General features: G+C 48.0%; 1 protein-coding gene across 7 annotated transcripts; it reads right to left on the bottom strand.

The window, feature by feature from the left end:
- Window positions 1-98: 98 nt before the first annotated feature.
- Window positions 99-22,938, bottom strand: LOC120953449 (ATP-dependent Clp protease ATP-binding subunit clpX-like, mitochondrial). 7 transcript variants are annotated; one of them, XM_049606451.1, is made up of 7 exons: window positions 22,846-22,938; window positions 17,375-17,733; window positions 2,577-3,711; window positions 2,180-2,456; window positions 1,939-2,088; window positions 1,641-1,862; window positions 99-1,568 (listed from the first exon to the last, which is right to left on the bottom strand). In XM_049606451.1, exons 2-7 carry the CDS (start codon window positions 17,445-17,447, stop codon window positions 1,350-1,352), a joined length of 2,076 nt encoding a protein of 691 aa, XP_049462408.1. In that variant the 5' UTR covers window positions 17,448-17,733; window positions 22,846-22,938; the 3' UTR covers window positions 99-1,349. The 7 variants fall into 7 exon arrangements, with proteins under 7 accessions (XP_049462408.1, XP_049462405.1, XP_049462404.1 ...); XM_049606448.1 differs by lacking the exon at window positions 22,846-22,938 and adding an exon at window positions 22,589-22,839; XM_049606447.1 differs by lacking the exon at window positions 22,846-22,938 and adding an exon at window positions 22,675-22,839.
- Window positions 22,939-23,726: the final 788 nt, after the last annotated feature.

Below are 23,726 nucleotides of genomic sequence, written 5' to 3'. Positions count from 1 at the left end.
TTGCAGATTTTTTTTATCATTAGACTAACGAGAAAGAAACCCCCCGCCCCTCCTAAACTAATTTCTTTCATCAGATACTTTCGCCATCATGCCATTAGTTTCACTTTTTAACGCGAAAACGTTCTATTTCGCGGGCATCTGTGTTTTATTACGCTTAAATTCACTTACCACCTAATCAACTTGCATAGTACAATCGTCCCTAACCGACGCACAACATTATTGAGGAACGAGTGTAAGGGAGGGGGGATGGTGGAGGAGGAGGGAAACAATAAACAAAATTAGGAATTTTGAAAAATCCTACTCTAAAAAACCGATACACTTCTACACGATACTAATTACACGTACACTTCCATTCACGCTCTCTCGCACGCTGAAAGATATAATTAAAGACTTTACGTTGCGTAAATGGGGTAGCCTTTGTCCCAGCCTGCATCAAACAGCAGGTGAGGGGGGTTATCTGCTTTTTGTTTTTTGTTTTTTTTTGTTTTTTTTTCCTAAACAGGATTGGGCGATTTCCCGTGCTTCATCTTTACACTATCGAGAGTGACTGTTCCGTTCATATACTTTTCAAGATTCGTTAACAGTTTCATGTCTATTTTGTAGTTTTTGTTTATAGCATAATTAAACCGCTCGCAAACAAACAAAAAATGCGGATAATTTCCAATACGTCAAAGCAATGTAACGGTTGTTGTGTTTTGTTTAGATCTATACCCATGTTTAGACTTATACAGGGCATGTTTTTGTGTATACTCTGCTCTCTGTGCTAATGGATTGATTTTAATGTTTCCGTGGCAGGTAATTCGTCGTCGCGGGAAAGAGGTTTCACTTTAATTGTTTAATGAAACGATCACGCGATCATATGACTCTACAATTTAAGGGAAAGTTAAAAGCCATTTTAAAATAAATGGTACCAAAAGCCGTAGGAATACTTGCGAGCAACAGGGTGACGCAGAACCAACTGCTAGCGAAACAAAGCGTCACGATTACACATAGATTAAAAGAAAACTTGTTTTAATCTCCAATTCAACAGCACAACAATAAGTTAGTATAGTACTCTCGCACACAAGTCGAGTCAAACTGAAAAGGAAAGCAAAAGAAAAAAAAACCCAAAAATGGCTTTCAAACGAACCACAAACCACGATGGAACGCAGAATAACAAACAAAACAGTTAGGAACGCTTTCGTAGGAGAAAGAAAAATCGTATGTACAAATACATTTGCTTCGTTTATCCAACGATTGTGGGCAAAATGTATGTTATTTTGTTGTTGTTGTTGTTACGATGTCTGTCAGAATTTTGCACGCGCCCGCACCCCACTTCCCATTGCCTGCCTGCCTGCCCATACCTGTTTTTACTGCTTCACGCGCACCTTTGTCGCTTCCTCTTCTTCCGATGAATTACTGCCGGAGTGTCCTGCCTCGCCGGACCCGGTAGAGTCCTTGCTCGATGTGCTGGACTCTCCCCGGCGTACGTACACCGGTTCGGCACCGCGTACACTTTCCTCGGTAATGCGTACGCCCTTAACATCCGATCCGGGCACTTCGAACATTGGCTCTAGCAGCAGCGTTTCCTGTAATGAGCGGACGGTAAAGATTAATATGTGCCGGAAGTGGAGGCGAAAAAACAGTGTGAGTTGCCGTACCATAATTGCGCGTAGACCACGAGCACCAGTTTGCCGTTCCATCGCCAGCTGAGCGATCTGCTTCAGAGCTTCATCGGTGAACGAGAGCTCAACCTGATCCATACCGAGCAGGGCCTTGTACTGTGGCACGAGAGCATTTCGTGGCTCGGTAAGAATGCGTACGAGCATGTCCACGTCGAGACTGTGGAACGGCACCAGAACTGGGAAGCGACCAACGAATTCCTGCAAAGCAAGGGAGATGAATATTACTGATTGTTCCCTTTGAAAGCTAATCACCGAAATGAGTGCAACCACTTACAGGAATCATACCGAACTCGACGAGATCTTTCGCTTGTACTTTCTTCAGATTGGCGTCCCGCTCCACTTGATCATTATCCATCGGCGAAGCGGACGCTTGCGCTGCCCGGCGTCCTTCCGACGAGCTGGCCGGCATGCCGAAGCCCAAGTACTGCAACGAAGTGTAAGGAAGTATTATAAACCGTATCCATGATGGCTCGATGGGACGAACCACCTCCCTCCTCTGCAACGCGCGCGCCTACCTTTTCATTCAAACGCCGCGCAATCAGCCGATCTAAACCGGTGTACGCACCGGACGCCACGAACAGAATGTTGGTCGTGTCGACCTGCACCGTTTCGCCGCGCAGCTTACGCGGCGAGTTGCGCTCCGGCACGTTCACGATCGTACCCTCGAGCATCTTCAGCATGCCCTGCTGCACGCCTTCGCCGCCGACATCGCGCAGCTGATGGATTCCGGGCACGGCCCCGATCTTGTCCACCTCGTCCAGAAACACGATGCCCGTCTGCGCCCGCTCGACACTGCAACCAAAGGGAGAAAGAGAGAGAGCGAAAGTGGTAGAAACACACAGGCACACAAATTAGAGACAGGCCCCGTTTGCGCATAATGAGCCACACGGCAAACAGCACACCATACTCTACCTGTAGTTAGCGTCCTGCAGCAGCTTCGCGATCACACTCTCGATATCCTCGCCGACGTAACCGGCCTGCGTTAGCGTCGTACAATCACAGATGGCAAAGGGCACGTCCAGGCACTTGGCGATCGTTTGCGCCAGCAGCGTTTTGCCCGACCCGGTCGGTCCCAGCATAAGAATGTTGCTCTTCTCCAGCTTCAGCTCGTGCGTCTTCTTGTCCAGCAGCTCCGAGCCGGGCTGGTGGGCGCTCGAGCCCGCACCGTGGCCGCCACCCGCCCCGATCGGCGGCCGCGGCACCTCGGACGGGGCCGAGCTCATCATCGTGTGCCCGATGCCGGAAATGTGCAGCAGATCGCCGCTGCGCGACATCGAATCCAGCTGCTGCTGCTGCTGCTGGGCGCTCGAGGCGGACGAGGCCGGCGGCGGCAGATTGTGATAGATGCGCTTGTAGTGATTGTACACCGCCACCGAGAGCACCTTTTTCGCCAGCTCCTGGCCGACGACGTGCCGGTCGAGATACTCCATGATCTTCTTCGGCGGTGGCGGCGGCTTTCGCGCACCCTTCGTCTCCGTGTCCTTGATCGTCTTTTTCGAGTCCACCTCGGACAGCACGACGAAGAAATGGTGACACTTTTCGCACTTTACGAACCGCGTCGAGCTGACGAACGTTTCCACGTGCGTGCACGGATCGCCACACTTCGGGCAGGACAGTGTGTTCTTCTTGTTCGGCGGCTCCTTGCCATTGCCACCGTCCTTTCCTCCCGCTCCCACCGAGCCACCGGATCCGCTGGCGGTAGTGGTGCTGCTATTGCCGTTACCATTGCCACCCGGTCCACCGGGCGGGTTATTGTTGTTGTTGTTGCTTCCGCTGCTACCATCCTTCGATGATGATTTATCACAGACCGCGGAAAGATGAAACGAGCGGCGCCCGGTACGCTGTGTGGCCGTTGGCCCGGTACTGAGCAGCACGGGGGAGGAAGGGCACGCTGTCACGCTGTGGCTACCGATCGTCCTCCGGGATGGGTCGCTCGCTGTGACGGCGGGATTGCTGGCCGCAAGCGTCGTTAGGCTACATTGTGGATGGTGCAGGTAAAACTGGTAGCCGCTGCTGGAGGCGTTGGACGATACCAAACAGATCGAACCTGGAAGAAGGAATCGAAAAAAAAAGAATGTTCATTAATGTTGGTAAAGTATATTCATACGAGAGGGACGTTTGGTAAATGAGACACGAAGCAAGTAATAGTTTTACGAAACCCTCCATCTGAGACGAAGAACAAACAAGGTCGTCTGAGGTCAATAACTTCACAAACTTCAACGGGACTGCGAAGTAATGTACTTCGAGCCCATCATTATTTGCTGCCTGAATTTGCTCTCCTTCTCCCTCTTTCTCTCTCTCTTTCTCTCTCTCTCTATAATACCAAAACGCCGTCTTCAAACGATCAACAGGCCAAAGTGACATAATACTAATCGTCAGGCGACAGCGTTACCGACATCAATGGCAAAAACCCTTTCACCGTCCACTGCGGGTGCAACGAGTCATGCGGTACATGATGATCCTTGCATTATTTTTACACTTTTCATCGGCTTACGCGCTACGACGAACCACAAACGGAGCGACGAAACGAGCGCTCTCGCGTATTGTTTGACACTTTGACCTGGAATGCAAAAATCATTAGCGCACATGACCGGGACACCACAGACATTTGCTGCAATGAGCAGTAGGAGAAAGGGGACACGGTACACAGAGCGTAGTTGTGGAATAATTGCCGCCAGAGCAGACAGCATCATCCAAACTCGACAATTTTTCCCGACGTACACTGATGTAATAAGTCGCATGATCATTTAACCAGGTAGAGGGGCGGCAGCTTCCGAAGAAAAAACCCTGCCTCAACTTTCAATTTTAAGCCACCAAGAGAGACACGAAAAAAAAGTAATTTGCCATGACCCCAAGTGAGCCACAGGCAGATGCGACGTGTGTGTGTAAGAGAGATCTGCCAAATTAAAGCATGATCATACATTTCTCCTAGCAAAACGACGACGACTACACACACGCACACACTAAAAAACCCTTTCCTTTTTTTCCTAATCTCCCGCGATGGCAATCGGACGATCGAGCAGCAAGATTACGGGTCTGCGCGCGCCCACATACGATGCAAATCCCAATTAGGATTGGCGCTATGCAAAGTCAGACTGCTGCTGCCCCCATCTCTCTCTATCTCCTCCTCCATTGCTGCTAATCCAGACGCGTTCGTCTCGCGGGCGACACCTTTCCATCAGCGGGAGGGCGGCTCGTGTGCGCCCCGCCGTCTGTTGCCATCTGTGCGCCTGAGTCAGCTTGAGCTCGCGAGTGTTTTCCCTCCGGCTCGGATACTGTGCGCCCTCGTCAATGTTTGTACTTTCTTGATTGATGATGATGATCGTCATCATCATCATACCCGCGGCTTACAATAGTACAAACGCAGGTTCAACGTAATTGTAGGAACCATTAGATCATAAAACACCGTAACTATCCAAACATTAGCCGCACCCCTCCCCGCCCCGCGACTACGCGCGTCTCCCGCTTAATGAGTAAGTGCCGCGAGAAAACAACAACTGGTAAATAATGCGCAGCCGCCCAACGTGCATCGTCGTAGTGTTGCGCCCGCTCGTAAGCAAATGGCGCAAATTTGCTGGCCAGCCTCCGTCCGAAAAACCCTTCCGAGAAGCGGAGGATGCCAGCCCAGAGTGCTAATAAACAGTGCCAGTGCCATATAAACACACACGCACACTCCGTTAAGCATCGGAACGGGTAACATTGAAGCAAAGCGCAAAGCGCTCTTCCTCATAAAACAAACTTCACCACTCCGAGATGCTGTTGCGTGCAATGCTTAACTGTGCGTGAAATGGTTATGATCGCGCGCGCTTCATCCACACAATGGCTGTTTGCAGAGGGCGACACGTGAAATGGTAAACAAACCGGGGGCGGGACCGGGTGGCCCGAGTGTACAACATAAATGACAATTTTGCACCGGCGTAGAAGAGAGTGACTGAAGCGCTCGGGCAGGGCAAGATGGGCAACATTCCCACGACTTTTAACCGAACTCACGACGTGAGATAATTCTTTTAACCGCATCTTTTCAGCACTCACCCGTCAAGGTTACGAGCAACGACGACGACGACGACGAGGTGTCATGAACTCAAAATTTGGGTCTTTAGAGCGACCGAAAAGGAAAAAGGGGGTGCTGCTTGAATGGCAAATGAGGCCAACAGCACCATCCATAGATTGTTAGAAATTATTGTCCAAAAGGGGTTCACAGTCACCATTCCTTTTATTCCTGCCCCAGTTTCATACCCTTGCAGAGAGAATCGTTTCAAACCTTTTTTTTTTCGATGACAGCGGTGAAGTAGATTAATTTAATGTTGCGCTTACCCCCGCTTAGCAGCATTGCTCAATCTTCCCTCCCCAACCGGACAGACTTTGCCATTGTCTGGGATTGCGATGGCATTATTGAAGTTTTCGACCGTACCTTAAAATCCCTCAAAAAAAGCTTTCACGGCAGAGCGAAAACTTTAGAGGTTGAAGCGTTAGATTGATCATTGAAATCATATTTGAAGGAGTGCCATAGATTTGATATGGAGCATCCGAAGGCATCCAACAGGCATTTTGGTGATGCTTATAACAAAGAGGGTCGGCCAAAAGAGAGATACTTTTTTACGATTCCCTTTGCCATTTCAATTATCTCTCAAACAGCGCGCGCAGGGCGGTGTCGTACATTTCTAGTGCACACACCTTGCAACATAAAGCTTAGAAGCCAAAGCCACACACCAGAGCCCGACCGTCGGCATCGTCACGTCACAGAAAGGAGACTTTGTTTACTTGACGCGCTCTGTGTCGTTTCGTCCCTTGCTCGTGTGATTAATGATACCACACCAATGTCGAAAAATTCGTTAACTTCCCATGTATGGAGGTTTGGAGCGCTGATTTGGCCCGTGCTGCCCCTCTCGCCATGAAGCACCCCCTTTTTTCTTTGCCACGCTCTAATGAGCGCTTCAGACCACGCGCTGCCGCCGGATTGGTGGCGCTAATGATCGACTGCATCAGTTGCAAGGAGCACGCGTGCGGGGGGTAGTCACCTAGTTTCTGGATGGGGCGTTGTCTGGGTTTAAGTTTTTTTAATTTTTCAAACCGCCACCGTAAGGCTATCGAGCCACCGTCCCTCAGGTGCATGACGGGTGACCCTCCTCCTGCTACTACTGACAAATAGATGCCGCCGCACTGAGCCGAGCATAACATACTAGTGATGTGCTCTTTGGAGCGCATCCACGACTCCGATCCGACTCCGGCTATTGTTAGTCCGATTCCGATTCCGGCAAAATCCGAACCACTAGTTCTGCGAGGAGTCGGAGTCGCCCGGAGTCGTCCAAAGTCGTATGGAGTCGTCCAAAGTTATCCAAAGTCGTGCAAAGTCGTCCAAAATCGTCCGAAGTCGTTGGGAGTCGTTCGGAGTCGTCCGGAGTCATCCGGAGTCGTTCTGATACGTTCGGAACCGCGCAGCACTTGTGGTTCGGAGTCGTCTGGAGTCGCTCTGATTCGGAGTCGTTCGAAATCGCGCAGAACTAGTGGATCGGAGTCGTCCGGAGTCGTCCGGAGTCGTCCGAAGTCGCCAGGAGTTGGTTGGAGTCGGAGTTGTTCGGAGTTGTTCCGAGTCGACCGGAGTCTAGTGGAGTAGGCCGGAGTCAACCGGAGTCGGAGTCATTCGGAGTCATCTTAAGTCTATAGGAGTCGGTCGGAGTCAACAGGAACCGTTCGGTGCAATGTGGTTGTGATGAGGAATTTCATTTCGTTACGTTTTTTTTTTGTCGTTTACTTTGCGCGTGCACTTTGTATACAGGCCTTTGTGTCGCAGGCCGACTCCGGCCAACTCCAGCCGACTCCGAACGACTCCGACGACTCCGAACGACTCCGCAGACTCCGACGACTCCGACTACCAACGACTCCGAACGACTCCGCAGACTCCGACGACTCCGACTACCAACGACTCCGGACGACTCCGGACGACTCCGCACGACTCCGGACGACTCCGGAAGACTCCGGACGACTCCGGACGACTCCGGACGACTCCGCACGACTCCGGACGACTCCGGAAGACTCCGGACGACTCCGGACGACTCCGGACGACTCCGGGTAATACTATGCGAAATTACCTTTCGTAGTCGACTCCGAAATTATCGGAGTCGGATCGGAGACTACTCCGGATTTTTGGCAGCTTTACCCATCACTATAACATACAACAATGGGATTATTGGATTTCGGGAGGACCGTATGCCCACATTTGCTTTCCATCATTCGAGAGGCGACAACTCGAGAACACTTCACACACCTCTTTCGTCAGTTTGACCGATCGTACAAATGTGGCGTCATTCGTCACCGGACAATGCAATAGACTAATTCAAATCGGCTTACCACCTTCTCCTTCTGTATGCTTTCGGCGGTTTGGATGGTTTACGGTTTGTTTCGAATGCTTAGACCCTTGTGCCTCAAGTGTCGGTCAAAAATCGGTAACATATCCATGATCCCTTGCTCGCCCAAGTGAGTGTGATTCTGAGCCTTTTGTATGGCGGAGAGCGAGAGTGATACCCTTTTTTGGAGTTTTTATTTTGGGTCAACAGAAAAAAAAACCGGCACGCACAAATAAAAACGAACGCCAACGCTGAAACTCAAAACTACAACATTTCACACATACTTCATTATGATTTCTTTAGTCCAAGCTTCTTTTTTATAAACAAATCTTAAAACATCACTTAAAAGATTCATGCAGTGCAACTTCAATAAATACTACCAAGCCGGTACAACAATACAATGAAGGCAATGTAAATCCTTGAAGTATCAGTTCCCCCTCTCACCCCCCTCTCATCCCCCGCTCCTCCCGCAGGACTGTTGTTATGACCCGACGACACCATTCGATCGAACCGTTTCGTGGCTGGAATGCGTAAACGAACGCAAGCTGGCGGAATTACTTTTGTAATATTAACTCTGCCGCGTGCGGTGCGGTGGAATTATTTGGCAATCAAGGCAAGACCCCGGTTATGCCGATCATACACCTCCGACTGCGGTCCCGCGCGAGGGTGGCGGTGGTGGGAGGCTTGTTGCAACACGCTGTCCCACTTCTGCACTCCCAAATTGAACCAGCATACATATCAATACGAGTCGCTCACAACACCGGTGAGTGTTTTTATTTCATTTTATTGCATTTTATATTGGCACGATCAGCACACCGATCAGCGCCGCGCACGGCCCTTTCGGCGTTCCCTTTTAATATTCTATACTTTACCCCACCCCTTTCCCAATGCCGATCGATCAAACCATACGGGACTGGTTTTTTCGACCGCAAAAGTCTGCATCGATCGTCAGTCTGTATAATTCTTTTTTTTTGCACCCCCCTTCCCACCAAAGAATGGCAACAACAATGTTGGCGTGAAGCAGTTGCAGTGTTAGCGTCTTGCACCAGAGCCTGGTGTCTGGTACCCGCCGGCCATTGCATTGTTGTTCCGCAGTTTTATGACTCGTGCTACAGTTCAACACCGAGCCAGAGGTTCAGCTGGCTTGTGCGTGTTTTATTGCCACCGATTATGACCGGCATGACATGCCATCTATTCCGTAGCGGGCTGCTGCTGCTGCCGTTCTCGTGCAAAATAAGGAATCACTAACGCTCGCAGGCCGCCGTGCCATTCCAAACGACTTCGCGTACAAAAAAAAGCTGCACTACCAAAAAAGCACTAACAGCCAGTGCATCAAAACATTAGTTTGCAAGAAAGTGCAAAAGTTACAACAAACCGACCATTGCCATATCTCTCCGCACGCAAACACAGCCGGCGGGTGTGCGCAAGAGTGGCCGCTTTTGTTTCATGTTCATGCGTTTGCGGGCGGTGCACACACGGTGCATTTCGCCATGCGGTGGTGGTGCGCTGCTGCCGAAAGAGTGTGTGCATACGTGCGCCGCATTATTGGCGAATTACGCCTGTATTGCAGCCGGCGGGTCGGCGGGCGATGGTGGTGGTGGTGGACCATCGTCTCTGCTGACCTCGGCATTGGCGGGGAACGCGTTGGAGCTGCCCAACGGTGGACCGATCAAAACAAACCGAGCGATGTTGTGCGCGGAGTGGCGATGATCTTGGAAGTAACTCTAGAGAGTGTAATCGGAGCGAATGTGTGTGCGAGCGGGCGGGCGGGTCAGCAAATAAAATCGAACGCGCTGAAACAAAGCGGCGCAAGGGAAGGAAAGCGAAATGTCGCAAGCAAGTAATCATGGCGCGATTGGAAAACGTGCGCGTTTCTGTACCGCCATTATTACACGATCGTGACACACACGATCGCGTGATTCGCAACTAAAACTATACTGCACACTGCTACGCGTCATGCCCGCGTGTATTGTGCCTACGTGCGTGGTGAACGCGTTTGTGTTGGGGGTGGTGGTTTTGCTGAACTGCAATCGATGTCGAAGGTCACCCCCCACGGGGTGTAGGTGTTGTCGTGAGGGTAAAAAGCACATCGTGATGGCACGAGTTTGTAACTAGTCTTGGGTTTCATGAATCTTTCGTTGAGATTCATTCATATGAATCTTCAGTGAAGAGTGATTCGTATCTCGAATCGACTTTTCAAGGATTATATTAAGAATCCCGAAAGATATTTCAATCTCCAAAGATTCAAAGATTAAATTCATTAAAATTCATATATTTCCAGGGATTCATGAATCTTTAGAAATGTATGATTTTCACAATATTGGCGCGATCCCACCTAACAACATGCCCGCCGTGGGTTCAAGCCTCGCATGGACCGTCTCCCCGTAGCAAAATAAACTATCCGGCTGCTTGGTACTTGCCTAGAAGTCTCAAAATCCTGGAAAAGGGTGGCATGACTATGTAAGTTGATACGCCAAGAAGAAGAATAATGAGAAGCTCAAGCTCTATGAATCTTAGGAGATGTGTGAATCCTTAGAGATTCATGAATCCCTGGAGATTCGTTAATCTTTCGAAATATAAGATTCTTTTAAAATTCACGCATCCTTCGAGATTCATGAGTCTTGCGGGATTCATTAATCTTTGAAGATTCATTTATCTTTGGAAATTCATGAATTATTGGTTATTCATGATTTTTTTGAGACTCATGAATCTTTGCAACCGAGATTCAGATTCATTGAATCCTTTTGAAAATTCATTCATATTCATGAATCTGATTCAGATTTACCCAACACTGGTTATAAACATGACAAACTTCATGTCCAACGGACATTTGATCAACACTTTTAAGGTTGCGTTTCCCATGGCCAGGCTTTATTTTTACAGATCAAGCTTCAACACGAGTAGTACAGTTTAAAACTCCAGAGGAGACGATCAGCAATCGATCAGCTGATTTTTCAACATTATGTCCAATTGTTTTATTATCACCAATAATGTATACAAACAGTAGCATCCCCTGGCACACACACACGCCTTACGATCGTTCAACCCAGTCAAAGATGCGAAAACTCGCAGCAATTAACGATAAAATGTGATCTTGCGAAACTGAACTGGTACACACGCACACACACACATACACACACAAACATCATGCAAACAAAGGGGACAAAAACATTCAAGATTGAGCAAAAAAAAACCAGCTTGAGGAGGCTGAAAAGAACATTACTGTGCACTTACTCATCTCGCACTTCCTGTATTGAACGAACTATTGAACGATACCCCTCCCCCCCCCCCCCCTTGCCTAAATGAAAATGACCTTCAAAGCAACATATTTATCCACCCTACAGTGTTGTGTGTGCCTGTTGATTGTTGATTGTCAAATGCTTGCAAAAAAACCGATGTATGAATCCATACGCGCCCCCTTCTTCGCGTTACTCACACACACACACATACAAGTCCGCTCACAAACACATGGTGAGCCACCTTCGACCAGACTGGCTGCTCGCCGTTAGACGCTGACCGCGATGATTGAGCTTGATAAAGAACGAAGGCAAGTGATAAACAATTACGACGATCCGCAAACAGGCCCCGGCCGTGGTGGTGGTTCATGCGACGACACGGTGATCCTCGCGCGCCCCACGACGATGACGTACGACGACGGCAACGACGACGGCGACGACAGAGAACTAAAAACTGGTAAACAACATTTTGCAACAACAAACAAAACGAAGAATGGAAAGGAAAAATAAACACAGCAACACGTTCCTACCCCCGTGTGGGCTGTGTTCGTGGCGTTTAGCAGCAGTTCGGTGAGCTCTAATTCATAGTGACGCGCGGGGCAAGTTGAAATATCAGCTGATGTGCTATTCCTGGCCGTTTTGGCCGTGCATCCAAAGGGGTTCCGCCGAGTGGCAACGTAGGCAAAAAATTTGAAAAAGCGATGCACATATAAAGCCCGCTAAGACGAGCAGGTCTTAGCAAAAGCAGTCGAAGAAGTCTGAAGTACTGGAGCCTATGACAATGATTCTATTCTCTTGCTTACAATCGACAGTTCTACCACTCCAAAATATGACTTTAAATGCAAAATATTTGCATCGGACCCATCGATTGCTGAGCCCTTTGACGCAGATTGGAGAAGAAGAGAAAAAAACCGTCACCCAAACTCAACGTCTTCAAACCGGTCGTCTAATCTACAGGTGGATACTGGTTTTTCTTTTTTATTTCCAACCCAATGGGTGGATGGGAAGAGAGAGAGAGAAAGGGACACCGGTTTGGCGCCAGAGCACTGCCGGCAAACGGTTCGAAGCGATCGAGCGGAACAACAACACACGATAATGTATTCCTTCCGATAAATCGCAACAAACACTAACACTTGATTTGAGCGGCGACGATCAATCTGCTGTCGTGCGACAAGGCATGAGCTTTGAAAGGTAGACCATCATGTAGACTCCAGCCACCGTCCCAGCTCAGTGCGTCCAACAGGCCAACCTTGACCTTGAGACAGAGGAGGTCTTCTTTGCGCGGCGGCGGCGGCGGCCCAAACGATGGAAGCTTGGAGCAAAAATCAATAAAGCCGGCAGTCCGAACCACCGTGTGTACTACCACCAGGGTTGTTACGCTGCGATCGTTGACGTAAAAGTTGGCAATTGATCAGCAATCTCGGGGTTTTTTTCAGCAAACGGATGAGTTTCATGTTTGAGCTGCTGCTAGATGCATGATCCCGTGGGGAAGCAGTTTGACGACAAGTGTTGACAGTTGGTTGGTGAAAATTTCATATTTATGTTTGATTGATTCAGACACGCGGTCCCGGTCCCGGCCTATACAGAGGTGGTCCCGTGGCACAGTCGTCAACTCGTACGACTTAAGAACCTGTCCGCTATGGGTTCAAGCCTAGAATGGACCGTCCCCCCGTAGCCAGGATTGACTATCCGGCTGTGTGGTAATGAATTAAGTCTCGAAAGCCTGTATAGCCCGGCATGTCCGCGTAGGACGTTACGCCAAATAGAAGAAGAAGATGATTCAGACACGCACAACATGGGTGGTTCTGTATCAACGAAAGATCCTTCTTTTAGCAAAATGTTTTCAATGGGGCCCTTCGCGATTCTAGTGAATTTTTTGTATGGAGTTTGAAAGTTGGAGGCTGAAATCATGTGAACACTCCATACAAAACCACACACAAAACTAGCCTGCATTTTTCAGTCTAGATTATTCTAGCCTCAAAGCTAGAATTAGATTCGACTACCTGCTCGAAAAATGACAAAACAAGGTGGTGTTTACATTTATCCCAAGGTGCATTGAAGAGATCTGGTGATGGAATCCAGAATCAAAGTGTATGTAGTCCAGGTGGTCTCATAGCATGTTTTTATAACCAAATTTGAATATCACTTTTTGACAGGATTGGTGAAAACTTTTGTTCAAATAAGCTTTCTGAAGGCTTGACGAATACACATAACTCTTAAAATCTTCATTCAGGAATAGAAGCGATAAAAATCAGCCTTTTAAATTCATATACCTTGGGATAAGCCCACCTGTATATTATACCAGCCTTAGATAGCTACACGAAAACTCCTATACAATGCAAACAGCTGACAGGCTGAAATTTCAGCCTACGAACTTAAAACGAAAAGGGTCCCATTGTTGTTTCAATGGACTCACACAATTCCTACAGATTTTAGGATATTGCAAGGAATTATTCAAACATATTCTTCTTTGCAGTATTTTTGTGTCATTTTTCTTCATCCGTCCATCATCCAGCCCAAAAATTGTAGGGACTTTCGCAGTGTTCTTCGTCTTCCGGATTAACACTGCATTTACAAACTTATGCACAGTCCTTGCGCGGGATATAAATCATCCCGTTACACACTTTATATGAAATCACAATACGTGCATAGTATGAACCGGTTCAGCCGGACCACCCACCCCTCCCATGCTCCCCGTCGAAACGGTCCTTCAAAAGCGGGAAGATGCCGTCGTGGCAATGAGGCACATGAACGCTTGTTGAACAGATCAACACACAAATGGCACATCGTTAGTGCAGTTGCGTGCCAACCAACCCCGGACAGCCCGACAGGCAGCAGGAGCAGGACGCGCCCCGTCCAGGAGCACGGGACGGGGCATTATGCATTTGAGTGACTTGCAATTGCTCAAGCAAAAACAACAACCCACCCAAAGCACCATTAACACGATGCAAGCACATTGCAACACGCGTCCTTTTGCATTGCAACCCGCCCTTGCAGCTAGGGTCCTTGGGCACGGCGGGATGCGGGCCATCTCTCCCGACCAAGCGTGGTCGATGATGATGCTGTGCGCGTACGTACACCACTACACTCTCTGCCGGCCAGATTTCTCACAGCGTCGTCGGTTCATTAAATCGTGTCACGGACGCACGGCGCGTCCCGAAACTGGGTCGCAGCACCCTGGAGTACGGGGCGGACGCCCAACGCCCTTACCTATATATTCCTCCTTCCTGGCAAGGCAGACACGACGGCCGCAGAAACTCGTTTATGCATCGCCCGCCAGTTTTGAGACGTCTTCCTCGCCCGTGCATTTTTACAAAAGATGCCCCATTATGCATGCGTATCTTACCCGCTTGATTGCTTCAAGTGCCCTTTCATGGTGTGTACGCGCGTGCGCGCGCGCGTTGATTCATTGAGGCGATTCTATTCACAATTAATGCCATTACGCCCGAAAGCTTCATCAGATAAGTACGCATTTCGGTTGATGTATGGACGCGCCGAACAGTGACAGATTTGGTAACATTTTCCATGCCAATTGTACGTCACATAAGGACACCGCACTCGCTAGCCTCTCCTCAGTGTAATAAACACCTCAACAACAAAGGCAGAATAATGACAACAACAACCCCAAAAAACCCTCCCAAAAACACAACACAACAATCCATACGCCCGATTGGCACTGGGGAATCGTTCGATGGAGCGGGGCGGTCTTATCGCTTTCGATGAGATAAGAAGGTGATGGGGTGATGATACACACCTTTTTATCGCGAGTACTAGCGGGCCTTCAGCGAGTGTTTTGTTTTCTCGTTGTGACGCAAACCGTTTGTACTCGGCAGATAAAGAACGTTACGATTACTAAACAGTTTCTCAAAGCCAAACTAAAACGTAATTGAACTTACGAATGACAACAAAAACCCCTCACCATCCAAAACACCTGTACTAAGCCGCACAATCTGGTCTCGAAGGACGCGTCTTGCTTCTCTAATGCTTCACACAAAGCTCAGCGCTGCTCGTCATTGCCACACAGCCATCCATTTACTATTGCCACTGCTCTGTCCGCTGTCAAGTTCACATTCGCGATACGTGCGAGCGGACCTGCCTTAGGAGCCTGCCTGGCCTGGCGCTCCACCAACGAACGCCTAGGTCAGGAGAAAAGGGTCAACTTTTAATTGCATACCGCCGTGGCCGTTCCCCGTGTGCCGTACACCGGTGGCAGGAAGGTCGCCGCAGAGTTTTAATCATCTCCTATCCCATCTGAGCTCACCCAGAGCTTTGTTTAGTGTTTGCATTTGTTTCGATTGCCTGTTTTTTTTTTGTTTATCACACCCGTTTTGTGCGATCACGTCTTTGTTTTTTTTTGCTCGATTACACAACGACACCGCGACAGTTTGCTGGGTGGAGAAAAGACGCTACTAACTACTACTGCTGCTGCTGCTGCTGCTGCATTTGCCACTCGGGCTAAGCCTATTATGTACCGTTTTATGGCGCTCTTTTTCTCACTATCTAGAGACGGACCTATCTACCATATGCTATTCTGTGCTATCGTGTTGTGCTTGTGTGTTTGTTGGCGTATGTTTTTATTTTCTGCCACCGGTCCACCCTCCGGTAGATACGATCGCACGCGTACCGCGGTGGAGGCCTCGACCTTCCACTTTCCATCCGAGGAGACAGCTATCGATCGCGCCACCATCCGCACGATCTCCATCCGATCTCGTACTACCCTACCCCGTCTATATGTGGCTCAGCAATTGCCTATGTGGTTAATGTTGGCTGGTTAAGCGTAGCCCTACAATGCTACGGTTTCTTTTCCCGAGCCGAGCAGCCAACAATACCAAAAAACCCTGGCCGATACAGTTGTGGATCTTTAAAACATATTAAATGAGGGAAAAATCCTTTAAATGCTTTTGCGCGTGCTTTTATTGCTGTTTCATGGCATTCTCCACTAAAAAAAATCCTTTCCCGCATTATTATGCACAAACAACAACCCCATTCAGGTGGCGCAGCACATGTGGTTCAAGGATACTGGAGCATACACATATTGCATTCATTTTTTAAAATATTCCCCAATATGTTTTTCGTCAACCAACTGATAATTACTATAATCCAAAGCGAAGCAACGCCACAAGTAATTAGCACCCAGTTGTTGAATAATATGCACCACCCGGGCAGTGGTAAAGTAAACAGCATAAAATAAAATAATTGATTCGTTAACCATGTCCTCAATGGGGCAGGCAAAGGCAGCAGCAGCAGCAGCAGTGATCAATGCACAGGTTGCCAAACAGCAACAGCAACAAACAGTGTGTGTTTTGATGGCATTTTTTGAATGGTTCTTCTCACCTTTATCCTTTCTCTGCGACCACCACAACACCAGAGAAGCAGCAAAAACAACGCATTGCCCGCACCGGTTTACCTTTCCGTAGCCGGCAAGCTCTACCTATAGACAGAATCCGGGCCGAGAATTGATCGTTGCTCGAAGAACGAGAGGATTCTGGAAGGCGCATTATGGTTCAGGTGAAATCTGGTTTTGCCAAAAATTTCTCGCCCTGATCTGATCGCAGGATTGTATATTTATGGTGCGCAGCCGGCGTGCAAAACGCGCCGCTCACCAGTGCGCCGAGAATGCACGCGCTTTGGGGTGGGGGTTTTGGGAGTGAAGGTGGTTTGGTCCATTCACGTGCAACTGCACGGTGCCTGTGCCATTGATAGTGTGCTTGGTTGGTGGTTTGGCACGGCGTGTTGTTTGTTTCGCCAACCAGTGCATAAAACCTGCATCTCTCTGCCCTGCGCTCCGTTCCCGCTTCGATTGTTTTCCAACAGAATCGTTCGAAAAGCGGCAAATGCAGGGAATAGTTGGGGCAAGTGTATGCCAACGGATTCGGCCCACAATGTCGGCTGGCAGGGCCGTTCGTCCTTTCGAAACGCCATGCCTGGCCTGCCGGTTGTGACGGAATGCCCAAGGTTGCAAAAGGTACAGTTCACAACCGCACACCGCCGGCGAGGTTTAAAAACAAGAATCCGATCGATTGAGCAGGCAGTGGGGTGCACAGCATTAAAAGAAAACCTTAAAAGAAGTAATCTGGATCTGGGCTCGCAAAAAGCGTACGTTATTAAATTACGGTTCAGCAGTACTTACCAGTGCGAATGTTTGAGCTCTTGGGATAGATCGCCAACCGCCCGATGGTGAAGCTGCTCCGTACGCTACGCATCTCGGCAAACCACACGGCGTAACACGAGACAAAGGGCCTTAGAGCTTTGCACGATCCGACAACACTGACGCGCTCGATCGGTTCCGGTTTCGTAGACGGCTGTAATCCGATTTCCTTTTGCCTGCTGCTGCCCACCGGCCGTCCGCCTGACTGACGTTTTAATTTAATCAACTATCTCACGCACTACTGGGCCACGGTCAACTGCTTCTCTTCCGCTACACGCTGCCACGAGTTTTCACAGTTAATTTCGTTCGAAAGAACCACTCTTTTTAAACCGATTTTACCACTTTGGTGTAAATTTTTCGTTGGATAGGGAAAAAAAGCAACAAAAAGGGAGAGATAAGACAGGATGATATTGCCACGGTATTTTGCTACTGGAGAGTTTAGGGCGTGTGCCTGAATGAAGGTAGTTTTAGTAACATTTGCACCCGCCAAGGATTAATTCACGAACTGCACACAATGTGATGAAATAGATAGCTCCGCTGTCCGGTTTTCATATACTGTTTGAGACTACGTACTGGTCCATGAACAGTCCACAGGGCGAGAGAAAAAAAAACACTCACACCATACACACAAAACCTTATAACCCATATTCAACATCTCCTTTCGGTTTCGTACAACCCGCCCCAAAACCGGGAAAGTTAAAAAGAGAATGCATTTAAAACGCGCCAAGCGTCAAGCCAGGAATAGAGAAACGCGGAAAAGCACCGTAAAAGGAATGGACACAATATCTAACGGAAAGAGCGAAAATAGATTACCACAGTTCAAAATCCACCCACCGTCGCAACAAGGCGTACATTGCATGCTTCCCTCCGGACAAAGATCAGATTAGAAAAATGAGGGGGGGGGGGAACCCCCCAAACACGGAGAAGATCGTACCACTTTCACTATCCTCCAGCCAGCTTGGTATGATTCGGAAGCGTATATTGAGCATAAAAAGTATGATCGGGTACACGGAAGCATGATCGAACCCGCTGCTGTAGCCGCACTCGATTTTCCTGAACAACAGGCCCACTGATTGCATCATCATCATCAGCATCTTCATCAACACCTTCTACATCGTCTATCGACGCGACCGGCTGGGGATGGAAGAACAATAGCCTGACTGTCTGTAGCGGAAAGGGAAAGCCACTCTTCTTTGCGCCTTCAAGCGTGCGTACTGGTGTTACTTCTTTTCCTGTGCGCGAACACGGTTTTGAACCATTTTAGGTCTCAGGTTTGTACAGAGACGAAGCGTCTTTGTTCATCAAGATCACTCTAATGTACGGTTTAGTGTTGGTTGTCTCACTCAGTAAGGGCAGAAAGTGTGTGTGTGTCTTTTTTTCTCTCTCTTGATTACTAACATCAATCGAAACAAGATCACATTGAGATGATCGATCATCAGTTGTGTATTTCCTAACGCACTGCTACACTTTTAAGGGAATCGCTCATTGCATTAACAATGCCAATAAACATTGCATTGTTCTGTGGGTAGTATTTTATGTACAATTATTACGGTATTCACCAACTGTAATCTATGATGAGTACACTTTACCTTGTACTTAAGTACAGTCCTATTTTCACAACAATTGAAATAAACAAAAAAAACACTACCAACAAAATAAGATCACGTGTACAGCACACCCAAGCGAACACTGAACGAACCGAACACGTCCTACACCGGCAACGGCAAGATCGCGTTTGAGCCACGCGGCGATCAAAACGACGACGTGCAGAGCAGCGAGTCGGCGCGCGAAGCAGCGAACCCCTCCTCCAAAGCATATCATCATCAGCCTTGGTGGTATAGCAACCGCGGGCCGGCAAATGTGCGCCTACTATGCTCGCCCAACGACCCAACCACACCACGCACAGCCCCGTGTGCACGGCATGAAGCAGTGAATTGGCGCCGATCGCAAAGGGAAAGAAAGAAACGCGATCTATGCAAAAGAAGGAACGAAACAAAGCAAACAACAACAACAAACCCACCTACCGGCATCATTCTCGGACCGGGCCAGTCCGGCTTTCCGATACTAACACCGGAGGAACTGTTGTTCTCCGCTTCAAGGTGCACCGGTTAAAACAAATTGCTGAATATAGCACATCAATTCGTCCGGGGACTGTAGGACAGTAGGACTGATTTGCATAATTTCTCACAAAAACGGAAGAGTGCTTTATCCCCAGAGCCAGATAGGTTCGGATAGGAAGAACATTATGATCAGTGTGACCTTGGTGGTGGTGACGGTGTTGGCGATTTTAATCAGTGCGAAATGTTCTCGTCCACCTTGAGAAAGAGAACCTGATAGGGAATGGTTTTTCATGAGCCAGCGCACCGAACATAGGTAGATGATATGTGGCATTGAGGATTCATGTAGTATTAACAGAAACAAAATGTCATGAACGACACACTACAATCGATTTTAATGGATTGCAGGTAGCATTTCTGAGCCGTCCATTTCTACACTTTTTGTAACCATAATTTACCTTTAGTTAAAATAAACCAAATTAGACCAATGCAGGCATTCCACGATATACCGTATTAATGAAGACCGGAGGCAATCGCGTATCTCGAATTTTTCTGGTTTTCAGTGTAATTATAGCAAATTTTAAAGTAATTTTGCTTGAAGTCGTAGGTTTTAGCCATTTAATATTTTATTATATCTGATTCCAACTGAAGATTTCACTTTTGTACTTTTGTTTTGGGATACTTGCTTGACTTTTTCGTACGGGAAATGAACTTAATGTAATGGGAATTGGACTCTATAGACCCCCTGTTAGACAAATTCAATATGATTTTTTAAGGATTCTGTCCAAAAAGGGTGCTTCCTGTTAGAAAGAGTCAATAAAGTGTCCCACAACTATGAGAGCCACTGGAAACCCTTGTATTTTGCAATTGATAATGGATGGGTCAAATTAGTGCAATTTACCCAAAGAACTGTCAAATTTAGAATATCACGTGTATCGAGCATGGCAATATATCTGGGAATGTCTGTAAACGGTTTCAATCTTACCAACCTAAAAGCAAATTATCTACTTCCTCCAGTATGCTCGACAGCTTTGATACGATTGAGGTGGGTTTCACCTAAAAAAAGTTAAATTTGCTGCGCCCTTAGTATAATAGGAAACCATTAATTACCCAACAAAAAATAAATCAGCTGATTTTTCGTCCGCCTATCGGATAGCACAGGGCGGAAATGAGTCTACTATTAGACAAATATTTCTTCGCTGCCAGCGAATGTTAATTATTCCGAAAAAAATGCGAAGTCAGCTGTACCACTTCATGGTTCTTTGTGTTAAAATGACCATCAAGACGTACAACAAGATGTGTACGAACAAAAAAAACCCACACACACACACCCCTTCAAACGATGGCACACCTAATCGAATGAATCTTCTACCGCGACAGGATAACCTTGAATCTTTTGAAAATCCTACCAAACTTAAGATGATTCGGTTTTTTTTTTTTCAATAATAATTTTCGATCCAAAGCTCTAGCTGGACAGACGACCGCTCAGTGCGGCGTGTCTCGGTGTGGGTGCTGTTGCAAATAATTCGCCCGCCCGGTGGGGCGCACGAGCCTGAACCGGTTCCGTGCCCACTTTCGTTCTAAGGTAAGCCAGCGTGAAGCGAGCCCACAAATCGAACGTGCCACTTATATGACCCGTTGAAGGTGTTCAACAAACCGATCATTACCACCCGAACAAGGGCGCGACGGCGGGTGAAGGATCGCTCGTTCTCTAGATCGGTTTGCTTATTTATAAACCTCCCAATGACGGCATTTCTGAAACGGGGACGGACGAAGCATCCGAGAACCGAGGTCCGCAGAGAACAGGATTTCCTCCAGCTGGAATGGGAGGGGGGTGAGATGCTCATGCTGACGCTCAAGGCGGATGTTTCACATTAACCGAAGCAGATCGCTCAATTAGCTTACGATAATGGTATGTGGTCACCACACATTGCCCTGCGAAGCGGCCTGCCTTATGCTGGGCAGGCACATACACACCGGAGAGTGGCTTTTGTTATCGAGCCAGATTTGCATACGTCCCAAACGGTTTGGCTGTTTATCGTAGCGCGTTCTGTGGTCGATACACTCAGGGCCCCACACGTCCACTTCAGCTGTTTGTTTACATTTCTGTGAGCGACATGCGCAATTCCCTTCGAGGCATGATATTTCGTTTTTTCATGTCCGCGCGCGCTATTAATGTTCCCTCTTTGGGGTAACCATATGGCGGCAGTAGTAGCAGTAGTAGTAGTAGTAGTAATAGTGGTGGTACAGTGAGTTTTTGTTTTGGCCCTTGTCTCGCAGCACAGCGCACAAAGAGCACTGCCCCTAAACATTACGAAACAACAGCAGCACGGTGTTTACCATTCTAAATTCCGTCTCAGTGCGCTTAGCTGGCGCAAAAATATGTGTTCTCTGTTCACTGGGTAGAATTGCAGGCAGCTTCCGTTCCTAAATCCGCAAGCAGTGTAGCAGTCACAGCTGCCAGAACTTTACACTACTCCGCGAAACAACACAGGACGCAGAGCGCGCAATTTCACCACTTGTTATGAAATCATTTTCACTCAACCTGTGCCCACTCAAAACCCGGAACGTCCGACCGCGGGGGAACGGGGGTGACGGGCGACGGAGTTCAAAACGTCAGACGATTTTAGAAAAAAAAGCAATCGCATCGCAAAGCAAAATAAATACAGTCACGCCATTCGCAAGAGGGATGATACGGGCTACAAAGAGAAAGAAAAAGCGGTCGGTTGTCAGCGGGAGCGAGCAAATGCACAGAACAGAAACTGCGACGCATTAAAGCATATATCGACGGGCGAAGCCGAGAACTGGTTCTTGAGCCAGCCTACGGAACGTTGCACTTATTCCGCTGGTACAGTGCGCTTCGTTTGCCTTGCTCCCATTCGCTGGTCGATTTTCGCACACGGTTTCGGGAGTGTGTTTGTTGCATAAATGTTTGCAATGTTCGCTACGCTCGGGCAGCAGCGCTATCGAGATCACACATTGGCGCAGTTCGAAGCAGTTCTTATCACTGGGTCGCTCTGCTTACGCCGCCTGCTGGTACGGCCGAGGGAAGAGCTTCGACAATCGTGAAAGCCACACGAAAGACACAAAGTAAATGTGCTTCAGATAGAGGTTTTTTTCTCGCACTTTTAATACACACTTCAACACTGTGGGCCCGCTACCGTCACCGCTGATAGGCCGAATATTTTACTGTTTTTCGCTTAAACTACTATGCGGCATACACACTCACGCACGGCCAACTGCTGAACTGCTGGACGATCCAGGTGGGGAAGAGCAAAAGCAGCACAAAATTGAAGGGCAATAATCGCACGGACGGGCAATGCACGGAACAGCACGGGCGCGATTTGACTTTCGTCTTCCTACTACCGCTCACTTTCCGCTCTGCGATATTATTACCGTGTGCGTAATTTGTTCCTTCTTCGGTCCGTGCCTCTTGTTCTTAATTCTTGCGGGAAGAAAAAAAAACCAACAACAAACCGAACGTCAAGCTGACAGCGGATCCGGAACCGATCCGCTCCGGATGCGGCAACGGGCCGGTATGTTCCGACCAGCTATCGTTCCCAGCCCAGCTTATCGCTAGGGGGAATTATTGGAAATAAATTTGTATTTGTAGCCCCAGAAAGAATTTTCATAATTCCAAAAACATTATAAAAATGTGGAAAATATTTACGTGTAGAAACATGATGACTCCAACCAAAAGAAAGTTTTTTCCTCAATTAATAATGATGTAATATAATAAACATTGGCGTAATATTCTGCATAAAAATGTCCAATTCACAGCTCAAAGTAATATGTACTACCATGTACAAATCATGAAATACTAGTAAACTCAATTTTATTTTATTACATTCATTTACATTAGTTTTCCCCTGTCGTACAGGCCGACCACAATGCATTGCGCTTGCAAGCAATCTTGTGTTCTAAAATCGATTGAAACTACTTGAACGCAACTTTCCATACAAGGTACAACGGATCCCTAGCCGCAAAATGGAAGATTTCGGACGTCGTGTGGACGTCGTGTGGACGTCCACCCGACGTCCACACGACGTCCGGTTTAAGAGGTTACTCGACCAAGCGAACTTTTTTAGACGGGTTTTATGGCAAAAATTGTGGCGGATTTCAAAGGGTTGTTGTATCGAATAGCAGCCACAAAAAAATAAATTTTATAGATGGCAAGAAAAAAAATCTTGCCCTCCCCCTTACTCCTTCCTGGTCGGTAGTTGCGATCACACCAGCTGTTCATATGATAGTGGTGGGAGTGATATCGCTTATCTGCT

Source organism: Anopheles coluzzii, chromosome 2 (assembly GCF_943734685.1).
Source record: "Anopheles coluzzii chromosome 2, AcolN3, whole genome shotgun sequence".
NCBI lineage: Eukaryota > Metazoa > Arthropoda > Insecta > Diptera > Culicidae > Anopheles > Anopheles coluzzii.
The sequence above is the reverse complement of the archived record's forward strand: the minus strand, read 5'-3'. Positions and strand labels throughout refer to the sequence as shown.

What these genes read in the sequence shown, in the direction of transcription:
- LOC120953449 (XM_049606451.1), bottom strand. Translation starts at nt 17,447, where the DNA reads ATGCGTAGCGTACGGAGCAGCTTCACCATCGGGCGGTTGGCGATCTAT. An exon ending in CGCGGCGTTTGAATGAAAAG is followed by an intron (nt 2,089 to 2,179) that starts GTAGGCGCGCGC and finishes ACTTCGTTGCAG; the next exon opens with TACTTGGGCTTCGGCATGCC. An exon ending in GTGGTCTACGCGCAATTATG is followed by an intron (nt 1,569 to 1,640) that starts GTACGGCAACTC and finishes CGCTCATTACAG; the next exon opens with GAAACGCTGCTGCTAGAGCC.